This window comes from Hemitrygon akajei, chromosome 6 (assembly GCF_048418815.1).
Source record: "Hemitrygon akajei chromosome 6, sHemAka1.3, whole genome shotgun sequence".
Lineage (NCBI taxonomy): Eukaryota > Metazoa > Chordata > Chondrichthyes > Myliobatiformes > Dasyatidae > Hemitrygon > Hemitrygon akajei.
The window spans coordinates 65,562,938-65,577,045 of record NC_133129.1 but is presented as its reverse complement, the minus strand read 5'-3'; the positions used below and the strand labels follow the sequence as shown (position 1 = coordinate 65,577,045).

Below are 14,108 nucleotides of genomic sequence, written 5' to 3'. Positions count from 1 at the left end.
TAAGGTCACATTTATGCAGCCCAAATGGCCATAAGCAGAGGTTGACTGTATGACTCCAATACTAACTTAATCCTACCATATTTCATGGGAGCTTGGCAGCTTGAAATCACAGGCATAAACATGGGTGAAGTGTCACCTCTTATTAGATTGGAAAGCAGTGAAGTAATTAATTTAGCATAGTTTCTTTTATCACAAAACATGGAGTATTTAAATTCATTTTATAGTGCAAATGGCAAAAGTTCCTTTTCAGCTGCACTGGTACTGCACTTATGTCATAATGCTCAAGTCGGGATACTGCACAAGAATTAAAAACATCTTAAGGGCTTAAAGGAAGATAAAATAGGTTTGTTCCATTTAAAATCATAAGGAGCATAGATTTCCTTTTTACTACAACTCTAGGGTATGTGTATTTGTTAAGTATTTTGTGCATTTGATGTTTTCCCTTTATTTCCATGAGTTTAATTGACTTAAATAAGCTCTAGTCCTCATTGATCCTCGCAAACCCTCCTGCATGGCTTTGAAAATGGAAATTCAAAGTCCTGTTCAGAAAGTTGAAAAGTGGGCTTCGTGAGTGGTTTGGGGAGGGTGGAGGTGGCTTTCACACGAGCAACATCAGCACATATGAGGTCATGAGCCCTCCACCTTCCTCAGGCACCAATGAATGGGCCTCAGAGACTAAACTCAGACAGAAGTCTAGCAGGCCAAGTAATAGATATTGCAGCTGCAACTCACTGGCAGGTGGTAAAGAGACTTTTCCTCAGATGATCAGGTCCGATGTAGAAATGCTAATGTATTTGTGTTGGATTGTTCTACAGCTTGAGGGAAACGCCAGTCATCATGAACCAGTAATGTGTAATTCACAAATGGCTGTCGTACAGATGTAACAAATAATTAGGAAAACTAGCAGAAAGTTTTCATTTATTGTGAGGAAAAGTAACAAGAAAATAGTGAGGTTGTGCTTCATTTATACAGAACATTTGGAGTACTGCTTCTTATTAAAGGAAGCACACACACACATTATATATATATATACACACACACACGTAAATATATATATATATTTATATATATATATATATATATATAATGTGTGTGTATTTGGCTGCAGGACTAATACCTAGAATGGAGTATTGTCTTATGAAAAATTATTGGACAGGCTGGCTTGTATCTGCTGTTAAAAAGTGAGAGATGACTGAAATATCATTTTCTAATTGGTCTTTCAATCATATTAATGTTGATAGAATGATTCATATTGTGGGAGAGTCTCAAACTAAGGGTCTCTGTTTAAAAATGTGGGGTAGTCATTTAAAATAGAATTGAGGCACTTTATCCCCCTGCAGAAAGTTGTGAGTCTTTGGAATTCTCTTTCTTAAGGGTTAATGGAAGTAAGGCATTTGAATATTTTTAAGGCTAAGATGGATAAATTATTGCTGAGCAACAATGAAAGGAGCTGAGATGACAATCAGTTCAGTTGTGAACTTATTAAAAGGTGGAGTAGGCTCGATGGGCTGAGTTATCCACTCCTGCTCTTAATTCCATTGGCTCATGTGGTGAATGTTTAAAGTAGACAATAACAACTTGCATTTGTATGACATCTTAACATAGCAAACGTCTCAAGATATTTCACAGCATCAGAAAGCCAAACTGAACCTGACATATTAGGACTGGTGAATAAAAACTTTGTCAAATAAGAAACATTTATGTTAGAAAGAGAGAAGGAAGATAAAGAAGGGAAAGTTTTATCGATGGAATTCGAGAACTTAGGATCTGACGCTGTACATGTGGCCACCAAAATAGTTAGTGCTTAAATTTGGGAATGATCAAGGGGCCAGGATTAGAGGAGTGCAGGTAATTTGTAGGGTTACAGATCTGAGGGAGATTACAGAGTAGGAGAAGATCATATAGGGATTTGAAAAATGAATGAACAGATAGTGCACAAACAGGAGCAAACACGTGGACAGTGGGTGAGTGGGATGGTGCAAGTTGGGGCACAAGCCGCAGTTTCACATAAAATGAAACTTACAAGTAGAATGAAGGTTGGTCAGGCAGAAACAAGTTTAGCTAAGTCCAAACTTAATAAAGGTTTTGGCCATACGTTAGCTAAAACAGGTCACAGTTGGGTGGAAATTTGCCAACTAACCTGATGGCTTTGCTCACATTTGTACTCTACCGAGGCCTTCATCCAAGATATGCTTTGTTCTCCTCTTCTTTTCCACATAAGGATTTCTGGAGAATTCTCTTTCTTCAAGTAAACGTTTAGTAATCCTGTTCCAATCCCATACATGTGGTAAAAGAACACTAGACACTGTTTGCCTTTGAATCCTCTCAGTTGCCATGACAAGAGTCGTGCATTGTATCCACGCCTCATATGGGAGGCCTCGATATACATATAGTGGCCTGAAGGAGAGGTTGCAACAGATTAGATTACAGGCATTCCGCACTGAAATAAAAACATTGTTCTGGTGAAATCACAAACAAGAGAAAATCTGCAGATGCTGGAAATCTAAGCAACACACACAAAAAAATGGAGGAGGCTAGGCAGCATCTGTGGAAAAGAGTGTAGTCGATATTTCGGGCTGAGACCCTTCATCAAACCTGCTGAGTTCCTCCAGCATTTTGTGTGTGTTGTTCTGGGAAACATAACTCTACCAAAGTAAATGAAAATCAAGACAGCTACAGGCACTAGAAATCTGAAATAAAACAATAGAATATTCTAGAAAACTTAGAAAGACAGCTGACTCTGTGGGAACAAAATCATTAACAGTTTCACTTTTCACAGATCTACCAGACCTGCTGGGATTTACCAACATTGTCCGCTTTAATTTATAATTTTTTCCTACTTCCTTTTAGTTAATCATGGGATAACAAAAGATCATGAATCTCTGGAATTCTTTATCTGAGAGAATCAAGCAGGTGATATCACTATAAGTATTTAAAATGGAGGTAGATACATTTTTGAATGATTGAGGGATATGGGGATCTGACACAGAAATGGGGTCTGGGGTAGATCAGCCAATATCACATTGATTGGTTGGGTAGACTTAAGGGGTCAGATCTCTTAGGCCTGCACCCATTCTAAAAGAGTGATAGCTGTAAAAGCAACATGGCCTTACACTTCACTATCCATTTTTGTTGTTTTGTTTGGCAGGTGTTTTCCTCTTCACACTTCTAATTGGTTGGCTTGATTTATGCTGAAGTGTGTCCCGGGAAGGGCGATCGTAAGTTTATCTGTTCAGGAGCCAGGGTTGGATCAATCGTTGTCTGGCATCTCGCCCACAGCCATTCCATGAGTGGCCCTGAGTTGGCTTCATCTGATGGAGTCCTTGATGCATGCAAGCCTGCACATGACGTCAGCGTGTTGATTCAGGTCATGGAGGACTATCCCTGTAACCTTCATGAGGTCTATAACCTCATGAGAGCTCCGCATTTTGGACCCATTACATGTTATTAATTTGTAATCACTTAACCACAGGCAGCCATTGGTTGAGACGTAGGGTCAATCTCAGTTGAAAGAATTCACTTGGTTGGAAAGTTGAAAGATGTGTCTCGTGTTCCCCGGGCTGAAATGGCTAACACGAGGACACAGTTTCAAGGTGCTTAGAAGTATGTACACAGGACATGTCAGGGGTAAGTTTTTTACCCAGAGGGTGGTGAGTGCATGGAATGGGCTGCCAGCGACAGTGGTGGAGGCGGATATAATAGGGTCTTTTAAGAGACTCCTGGATAGGTACATGGAGCTTAGAAAAACAGAGGGCTATGGGTAACCCCGAGGTAATTTCTAAAGTAAGTACATGTTTGGCACAGCATTGTGGGCCGAAGGGCCAGTATTGTGCTGTAGGTTTTCTATGTTTCTTTGTGTGATAGCCTACTGCTTGGGGAATGTATGGCCAAACAGCTGATCTCATATTCTCCTGCAGAAAGAGAGGGCACCAGCAAGAATATCTGACTGGAGCTGAGATGTTCGATTTGCACTGCTCAGGAGATCTTACAATTTAAGGTTAAGTACCTAAAAAGCACATATGTTTAAATGACTTTATCTAACTTTCATTTTGCAAATGATCTTCTACCACTTCCATTGAAAGGTGACAAGCAGTCCTCTTATCATATGGTACAGCTAATTATACACAATAAGGAGTAGCCAAAAGGCCTTGGCATTTAAATGGATGGAAACATAAAAGCTTCTGGAGAGACACTGACATGGCCATTGCTGATAAATTGGGTGGCTGGCAGAACTAAATCAATTGGTAAATAACAAAACGTCAACCCAAAATATTAACAATTCTCCCGCATCACAGGTGTTGCTCAACCCAATAAATTCCTCCACAGATTCCTCCTCAGAAGTCTTTGACTCAAAACAAACTATTACAAGCAAAAGAGCGTCGCGCTGAACTGAGAAGTCAATAAGTATCACAGCTGAGTGCACCTGCTTCCATTTCTCTCTGCAATAGTACAGTCAGCTGGCATCCTTGGAAGTTTGGTGGTGCTGGACCAGCAGACTTTCCAGACTGTTGGATGCTGCTTCTATTAAATGCAGATTCCATTTTTTTTAAAAACGTGTAGTATAATAGTTTTTCAGCAAGCCTGATGAATTCAAAGTGTGTGGAAATAGAGAAATATTCCTGACCTTGGCCCTATCTGTAAAACTATTCCTACTGGCCTGAAGCTCAGTCCCACCTCCAGCTACACAACCTGCCCACAGTCCAGACCCTGGTCCAAGCCACACAGATGAGTGAACTGGATGCTGAACCATCAAGATTAACGAATGATTAGATGGCAGATTAGTCTGACTCTTCCTCCTTTACCTGTGCTGTTGCCTTTAGTACTCTGTTTCAGAACTCTTCTCCTCAGCAACAGAATATGGGATAAAAAGGAGTCTAGATCCTTTACAAACACTGACAAAACCTCATTGCTGTTCCCTCTGATCACACCAGGACCAGTACATTCTCCAGCCCATGTCTGACATCCAGCAATGAAAGAGCAGAAATGTTATCGCAGCCATTGTCCTTGGGTTTGCCTGCACTGACCAATTCCCTGGCCCTGGATGTTGTTTGTAAGTGGACATTACTGCCATGCATAATACCACTGACAGATGTCCTGAAATTTGTTGCTTTGCTGCAGGAATACAGTGCACATCATAAAAACAAACCAGAAATATAAGAAGAAATATATATAATTAAAGAAGTGGTGGGGTAATGTTCATGGGTTGATTCATTGTCTGTTCAGAAATCTGATGGCAGAGGGGAAGAAGCTTCCCATGGTACGTGCCATGGTAGAGTAGCAGTTAGCGCAAAGCTTACAGCTTGGGGCGCTGGTGTTCAGAGTTCAATTCCGGCGTCCTCTGTGAAGAGTTTGTAATTCCTCCCTCGGGAATTTGTGGGTTTTCCCCGGGTGTGCCAGTGTCCTCCCACAGTTCAAAAAAGTACACGTTAAAGTTCAGAAAATCTGCAGATGCTGGAAATCCAAGCAACACACAGAAAATGCTGGAGGAAACCTTAAGTCCAGGCAGTATCTATGGAAAAGAATAAGCAGTCGACGTTTTGGGCCGAGACCCTTCATCAGGACTGGAAATAAAGATGAGAAGTTAGAGCAAGAAGGTGGGGGGAGGGGAAGAAGTAGCACAAGGCGGTAGGTGATAGATGAAACCGGGTGAGGGGGAGTCGTGAAGTAAAGAGCTGAGAAGTTGATAGGCTGGAGAAGGGGGAATCTGATAGGAGAGGGTAGAAGACAGGGAAGGGGAGGAACACCAGAGAGAGGTGATGGGCAGGTAAGGAGATAAGATGAGAAAGATAAACGGGAATTGGGGAATGGTAAAAGCAGGAATGGAGGGGGGAAATTACTGGAAGTTTGAGAAATCAATGTTCCATGCAATCAGGTTGGAGGCTACTGAGACGGAATATAAGGTATTGCCCCTCCAACTTGAATGTGGCCTCATTGCGGCAGCAGAGGGGGCCATAGACTGACATGTCACAATGAGAATGGGAAGTAGAATTGAAATAGGTGGCCACATGGAGATCCTGGCAGATGGAGCATAGTTGCTTGGTGAAGCAATCTACATCAGGTGTCACTGATATACAGGAGGCCACACTGGGAGCACCGGATACAGTAGGTGACCTTAACAGACTCACAGGTGAAGAGCGCTTTACCTGGAAGGACTGTTTGGGGCCTTGAATAGTAGTGAGGGAGGAGGTGTAGGGCAGGTATGGTACTTGTTCCGCTTGTAAGGATAAGTACCAGGAAGGAGATCAGTGGGGAGGGACAAAATGACAAGGGAATAGCGTAGGGAGTGATCCCTGCAGAAAGCAGAAAGTGGGGGTGGGGGGGGGGGAAGGGGGAAAGATGTGCTTATGGTGGGATCCCGTTGGAGATGGCAGAAGTTACGGAGAATTATGTGCTAGGCATGGAGGTTAGTAGGGTGATAGGTGAGGACAAGAGGAACCCTATCCCTGGAGGGGTGGTGGGAGGATGGGGTGAGGGCAGATGTGTGCGAACTGGAAGAGATGCGGGTGAGGCCAGCATTGATGGTGGAGGCAGGAAAGCCCCTTTCTTTGAAGAAGGAGGACATCTCATTAGTTCTGGAATGGTTTAATTGGTCATTGTAATTATCCTGTGATTAAGCTACAGTTAAATCGGGGGTTGCTGTTGGCATGGCTCAAAGGAACGGAAGGACTTATTCTGTGCTGTATCTCTAAATAAATAAAATAAATAAGCCGTTCATAAAACGTTAGGAATGTGTCTTCAGGCACCTGTACCTCCTCCCTGATTGTAGCAATGAGAAGAGGGTATGGCCTTTCTGATGGGGTCCTTAGTAATGGATGCCACCTTTTTGAGGCATCACTTTTTGAAGATGTCCTCAATGCTGGGGAGGCTAATGCCCATGATACAGCTGGCTGACTTTGCAAACCTTTCTGCTGCTTTTTCCGATCCTGTGCAGTGGCCTCTCCATACCAGACAGTGATGCAACGAGTTAGAATGCTCTCCATGGTACATCCATAGAAACTTGCTAGAATCTTTGGTGATATACCAAATCTCCTCAAACTCCTAATGAAACATAGCCATGGCGTGTCTTTTTTGAAATTGCATCAATATGTTGGGCCCAGGACAGATCTTCAGAAATATTGACACACAGGAACATGAACCTGCTCACCCTTTCCACTGCTGATCCCTCAATGAGGACTGGGGTGTGGTCTCTCAACTTTCCCTACATGAAGTCCACAATCAATTCCTTGGTCTTACTGACACTGAGTGCAAGGTTGTTGATGCAAAGCCACTCATAACATAAGAACATAAGAGATAGGAGCAGGAGTAGGCCAATCGGCCCCTCAAGCCTGCTCCGCCATTCAACAAGATCATGGCTGATCCAATCTTAACTCCTGCAGACAATCCACTCAAGCAGACAATCTCTTGCATTCTTGTATGTCTCCTCGTCACAATCTGTGTTTCTGCCAGTTGTGTCATGGGAAAATTCATTGATGGCTTTTGAACTATGCCTAGCCACACAATCATGGGTATAGAGAGAACAGAGCAGAGAGCTAAGGGTGCATCCTTAAAGTGCACTGATGTTGATTATAGTGAGGATAAGATGTTATTTTTGAGATTTCACTCTCTGAGGCCAATGTGAGAACATCCTACTGGAGGGTGAACCCACAGAGAACTCTGACCAATCAACTGGCTGGAGTATTCACTGAAAATTTTAACCTCCTGCTTCTGCAGCCTGGAGTACCTACCTGCTTAAAGCTGGTTTCAATAATACTGGTTTCCAAGAAGAACATGGTAACCTGCATCAACAACTGTCAGCCAGTAGCACTTACATCCATTGTGATGAAGTGCTTTGATAGGTTAGTGCTAAATTATATCAAATCCTGCCTGAGGAGCAAATGGGATCCTCTCTATTTTATCTATCATCACAACAGGTGAACTGCAGATGCTATCCTGATTGAGAGGTTACAGAACCTGGGCCTCTGTATCTCCCTCAGCAACTGGATCCTCGACTTCCTAACCAGAAGACCACAATCTGTGCAGATTGGTGATACCACCTCATCCTCACTGACGATCAACACTGGTGTACCTCAGGCGTGTGTGTTTAGCCCACAGCTCTACTCAATATATACACATGACTGTGTGGCTTCGCATAGCTCAAATACCATCTATAAATTCGCTGATGATAGAACCATTGTTGGTTGAATCTCAGATGGTGATCAGAGGGCGTACAGGACGAGATATGCTATCTAGTGGAGTGGTGTCACAGTAACAACTTGGCAGTCAACGTCAGTAAGACAAAAGAGCTGATTGTGGACTTTAGGAAAGGTAAGATGAAGGAACACATACCAATCCTCATAGAGGGATCAGAAGTGGAGAGAGTGAGCAGTTTCAAGTTCCTGGGTGTCAAGATCTCTGAGGATCTAACCTGGTCCCAACTTAACAATGCAGTTATAAAGAAGGCAAGATAGTGGCTATACTTCATTAGGAATTTGAAGAGATTTGGCATGTCAACAAATACACTCAAAAACTTCTATAGATGTACTGTGGAGAGCATTCTGACAGGCTGCATCATTATCTGATATGGGGGGGGGGGGGCTGCTGCACAGGACCAGAAGAAGCTGCAGAGGGTTGTAAATCTAGTCAGCTCCATCTTGGGTACTAGCCTACAAAGTACCCAGAAGTGGTGTCTCAGAAAGGCAGTGTCCATTATTAAGGACCTCCAGCACCCAGGACATGCCCTTTTCTCACTGTTGCCATCAGGTAGGAGGTACAGAAGCCTGAAGGCACACACTCAGTGATTCAGGAACAGCTTCTTCCCCTCTGCCATCTGATTCCTAAATGGACATTGAACCCTTGAACACCACCTCATGTTTTTAATACACATTATTTCTGTTTTTTGCAAGATTTTTAATCTATTCAATATACATATACTGTAATTGAGTTATTTATTTATTATTATTATTTCTTCTATATTATGTATTGTATTGAATTGCTTCTGCTAAGCTAATAAATTTCACGATGCAAGCCATTGATAATAAATCTGATTGATTCTGAGTTGTATACTCCATACATACTTTGATAATAAAATAAACCTTGGAGCCATTACAAAGAAGGCATGGCAGTGCCTCTACTTCCTTATAAGTTTGTGAAGATTTGGCATGTCATCTGAAACTCTTGACAAACTTATATAGATTTACGGTGGAGAGTCTACTGACTGGTTGCATCATGACCTGATAGGGAAACACCAATGGCCTTGAACAGCAAAATCTGCATAAAGTAATGGATACTGCCCAGTCCATCACGCCTAAAGCCCTCACCATCACTGAGCACATCCACAGGGATTGCTGTCACAGGAGAGCAGCATCCGTCATCAAGGATCTCCACCATCCCAGGCAAGGCTCTCTTCTCGCTGCTGCCATCAGGAAGGCAATACAGGAGCCTTAGGTCCCACCCCATCAGATTCAGGAGTAGTTATAACCCCTCAACCATTAGGCTCTTCACTCATCCCAACACTAAACTGATTCCACAACATATGGACTCATTTTCAAGGACTCTACAACTCGTTCCCAATATTTATTACCTAATATTTTTTGTTTCTTTTTTCGTATTTGCACAATTTGTTGTCTTCTGCACAGTGGTTGTTTGTCTTTTTTGTGTGTAGTTTTTCATTGAATCTACTGTGTTTCCTTTTACTTACTGTGAATGCCCACAAGAAAACAAATCTCAGGGTAGTATATGGTGACATGTGTAACTTATATGATAATAAATTTACTTTCCACTTTGAACATCATCACCAAGGCAACCTTCCATTTTTGTGACATCACTCAAATCTGCTTTAGTGCATTTGCTGCGAAAATCCACACCCCTGGCATATCTCCAGACCATGCTACTAGACTCTATTCTGTGATCATCTACCCCAATAGCTCATATAACTGTTATTGATCTGTGAAGCATCTTAGCACATTTTGCTAAGTTATAGGCACTATATCTGTGACAGATGCTGTTGTTTCATTGTGTGCTATATCTTCTAACACTTCATAAAATGTAATCCTGTGACTCAGAATTCTCATAGTTCAAAGCTCACCATAGGTCTCTGTGACTTTTCATAGCTCTCAGTTCATTACTGGGCCATCAACTTAGCCATATGAGGAGAAATTAAGTAGATCAGGCCTGTACTCCCTTGAGTTTTGGAGAATGAGAAAATGATCTCATTGAAAAGTGTAGAATTCCTGTGAGCTTTAACAGGATTGGCAGGCGAATCATGTTTTCCTTGGCTGTGCTCTCCAGAACTAGTCATGGGTTCATTTAGCACTGAGGTATAAAGAAATTTCTTCACCCAGTTGACAGTTAATCATTTAAATACACTACCCAGGAGATGGCTCAGTTCCTGAATTACTTTCTAGGCAGAGAAACATTTTATCGGATATTAATCAATATGTGCAGTTAACGCAGGAAACTGAGGGTCAGGTAAATGATTAGTCATTTTCTTATTGAATAGTATTCTTATTGAATTTTCATATTGAATGAACAGGCAAAGGGTTTAATAACCTACTCCTGATTCCATTTCTTACATGAGAGTCATACAGTACATGTCCATGATAATTATCAAGTACCCATCTTCAGCACTTGATGCACAGCCTTCTATGTCCTGGCAACTTCAAACACTCGTCTAGATATTGTTAAATGCTGCAAGAGTCTTGGCCTCCACTGCCCTCTAAATTAGTCCATTCAGATTCCAGCCACCATCTGGGTGAAAAGTTCCTTACTCTGATCCTCCTGAAGTTTCTTACTTTTTACTTTAAATATCTGCCCTCTAGAATTAGACATTTCTACCGTCAGGATAAATTTCCTTCTACCAACCTTATAACTTTGAATAGATCTATCGAATCCAAACTTTGAATAGATCTATCGAATCCAAACTCAGCCTCCTCTGCTTCAAAGAAAACAAACTCAGCCAACACAGCCTCTCGTCATACCAAGAAAAGGTAAAAATTAGCGCTATGATTAATTTGAGAATGTTTGTTGACATACAACTCACCTACCCCTGTGGTGTGATCTCCTTTTGGACCTGTGAAGGATGTTGGGGTAGCACCTGTTCTTCTGTACCAATTGCCTCTATCATTGTGGTCCTGAATAAATCCGCAGTTATCCGTGTCAAAATTGCACTTCCCTGGAACAGCCAGCCAGGACCCTGCAGAGACAGAAGGAGCCCCCTTAAGCTGTAAACATTTCCTATCTTATTTTAATGTTGCAGTCAACAAATACTTCCTCATATAGAACTGTAGGAGCAAAAGAGTCTGCAGCAGGAGACTTTGAGCCTGTTTTTGCATTCAATGTGAATGTGGTATATCTATGGCAGCACTAGGGAGGAGTCAGAGTTAAGCCCTCTGCCTGGGTCAGAAATTGAACTTTTCAGGTCCAGATTCAAAGTCAGATGGGAAGCCTCCACCCTACAGTGTGTAATATGAGTGGAATGGCTGGGTTAACTTGGGAAGAAGTATTGTGGGTTTCCTATCACCTCCTTAAGGGTAATAAAGAAGGCCTTTCCAGTGATGCTCATAAATAGTGAATAGATAAACAATGTTGTTTGTGAACTGCAATTGTGAAAACCATGCTTTGCTATATCATTCGATGTGTAAGAGGAAGAAGAAAAATCTAGGGCTCATGAGAAATTGACTGTCAGCACCTGGGAATACAGAACCGATGGAACCACAGAAGGTCTCCTAGTTACCATAGACAGCCTCACCACTGAGTGAGGAAATGTGTTATTCAAAACCCATCTCCATGAACCCACCTCCATGCATGGCCCTTAATATCATTAACTATCAGGAGTCCGATTATCTCAAATTTTAAGTTAACAACTGACTCACAATCTACTGCTATTTTTAGAGAATTCCAGATTTCTGCTTGTGCTATCTTCACTCCCAAAAAGCCTAGTGACCACTGCTCAAGTTTCTTCAACTAGATTCAAAGGGTACCTCAGATATGCAAATTGAGCTTAAAAATTACTATTAATTTCTGATCACAGCACCTTTGCCAAAATGGTTATTCTATCTATTAATGGAATCTCCTGTCTAGATCTACATCACTATAAAGACAGATAAGTATTTTGATTAGTATTTTGGTGCAATCAATACCTCCAGGAATCTGACAATCTCCTTGGCTTACAACGATGTCATCTAGTGCAACCTTCCCACAGTTCCAGAAACTCTTACAAACGCTGACAAATACTATCTAGAAAAGAAAGGACAACCATTACTTCAACAAAATTCAGCTCTGTCACAAGCATTTTTATGACAAAATTTAAATGACAAAATCCTCTTCCACTAAGCAATCCACATTACACTTCTTGTCTGTATAAAAACAGTTGGAATTCAGGTTAGTAAATAGCAAGTAACACAACAGAACTTGGCTATCAGCACAGCTGGACATAAATGAAAGAATTTTACATTAATCTTTAAAAATTAGGGTGGATTACCTTTTAAATGACAATAAATAGAATTCAATCAGGAAAAGGCCATTCAGCCCATCATTACCTTACCTGGCATTCAAATACACCTGCCTCATTTGTATCTGAACTCCATTTTGCACCTTTTATGAACAAAAAACTAATATTCTCAGTCTTTAGATTTTCAATTTATCCCCAGTCTCCACAGTTTTTTTCGGAGGAAACAGTATCAATTATTTTTGTGTAAAGAAATTCAAACAATTTTGTTGCCCCTTTGTTTTTGTCTCTCCAACTTGGAAGAAGTAGCTTCTCTCTATCTGGCCTGTTACCACCTCAAAACCTGAATATAACTTACCCTTTAATCTTCTATACATCTAGAGTTGAAGAGAAAGGGTACCTTTTGTACCTTTCAAAATCTTATAGTCTTATTAAAGAAAAAGGAACTCCCATTTGTTTGTCATCCACCAGCGAGAGGATGTGTGCGGTAGGTGCACAGAAACATCACCACCTTCAGCTTACCTCCAAAAACCACCATCGCCCTGATCTGGAAATACACTGCCACTCCTTCCTCATACTCTGGAACTCCCTACGTAACAGCATCGCGGGAATACCTTTAACATACAGTCAGCAGTGGCCTGAAGATAGTTCTGATTCAGTGTGATTGCCAGCCATGGCAGCACATCAACATCCCACAAAAAAAATTCTGCAAAATTATTATTTCAGTTAATAACGATTGTGTCATTAGTCCTAAGGGGTGAATTTTTAAAATTCCAAAAGTCAATAAAAGCAGAAAAGAAAAATGTTAAAGTTAATGAAATTGTGCCCTACTTCAGACTCTGAATGCGGTTAATATATATACAGTAAATATAATTAGTAGGTAATGTGAGTGTTTGAGTCCAAGAAAAACATGAATTAATATAAAAAAGTTTTTTTTTTCTTTTACAGCTGTCAATCATTCAACGCAGGTAGTGCATCTGCTCAGCTCTTCATCCTATCAGTGTCATATTATAAACTACAGTAACACACACAAAATGCTGAGGGAACTCAGCAGGTCAGGCAGCATCTGTGGAAATGAATAAACAAGCGATATTTCAGGCCGAGACCCTTCATCACGTCTAGAAAAGAATGGGGAAGAAACCAGAATAAGGTTGGGGGAGGGGAAGGAGCGCAAGCTGGAAGTTGACAGGTGAAGTCAGGTTAGGGAAAAGATACATGAGAAGGGGAGGTGGGATGAAGAGAGAAGCTAGGAGGAGGTAGCTGGAAAACGTAAAGGGCTTAAGATGAAAGAATATGATAGGTAACGAGCAAGGACCATGGGAGAAAGGCAAGAAAGAAGGGCACCAGGGGGAGGTGAAAGGTGAGGAGAAGAGAATAGGTAAGAGGAGAATCAGGATGGGAATGGAAGGGGGAAGGGGAGGTCAGAAAAATAACTCCCCTTTCTCCCATGGTCCACTCTCTTATCAAACTCCTTCTTCAGCCCCTGACTTGTTGAGTTCCTCCAGCATTGTGTGTGTGTCTGTTACTCTGGATATCCAGCATCAGAAAAGCTCTTGTGTTCAATTCAACTTCTGGCATAAGTTGAATTGTTATCTTTGGCTTTGGGTTGCTGGAAGTAACCTCGATATGCCTAAATAAGAGAAAATCTGATAGCATTAAAAGATTAGAAACATAAGAACTGTTG

The 14,108-nt window shown here is 41.4% G+C and overlaps 1 protein-coding gene across 3 annotated transcripts in view; it reads right to left on the bottom strand.

Moving 5' to 3' along the window:
* Positions 1-14,108, bottom strand: part of mamdc2a (MAM domain containing 2a) — a 137,335-nt gene that overhangs the window by 19,874 nt on the left and 103,353 nt on the right. Inside the window, exons 10-12 of one of the 3 annotated variants that reach the window (XM_073048521.1) lie at positions 12,117-12,213; positions 11,018-11,170; positions 2,141-2,397 (exon numbers count right to left, since the gene is read on the bottom strand). In XM_073048521.1, the coding sequence (XP_072904622.1) occupies positions 2,141-2,397; positions 11,018-11,170; positions 12,117-12,213 (507 nt within the window). Of the gene's footprint in view, positions 1-2,140; positions 2,398-11,017; positions 11,171-12,116; positions 12,214-14,108 lie in introns of those variants that run through there. The other 2 variants (XM_073048522.1, XR_012099267.1) reach the window with 2 other exon arrangements.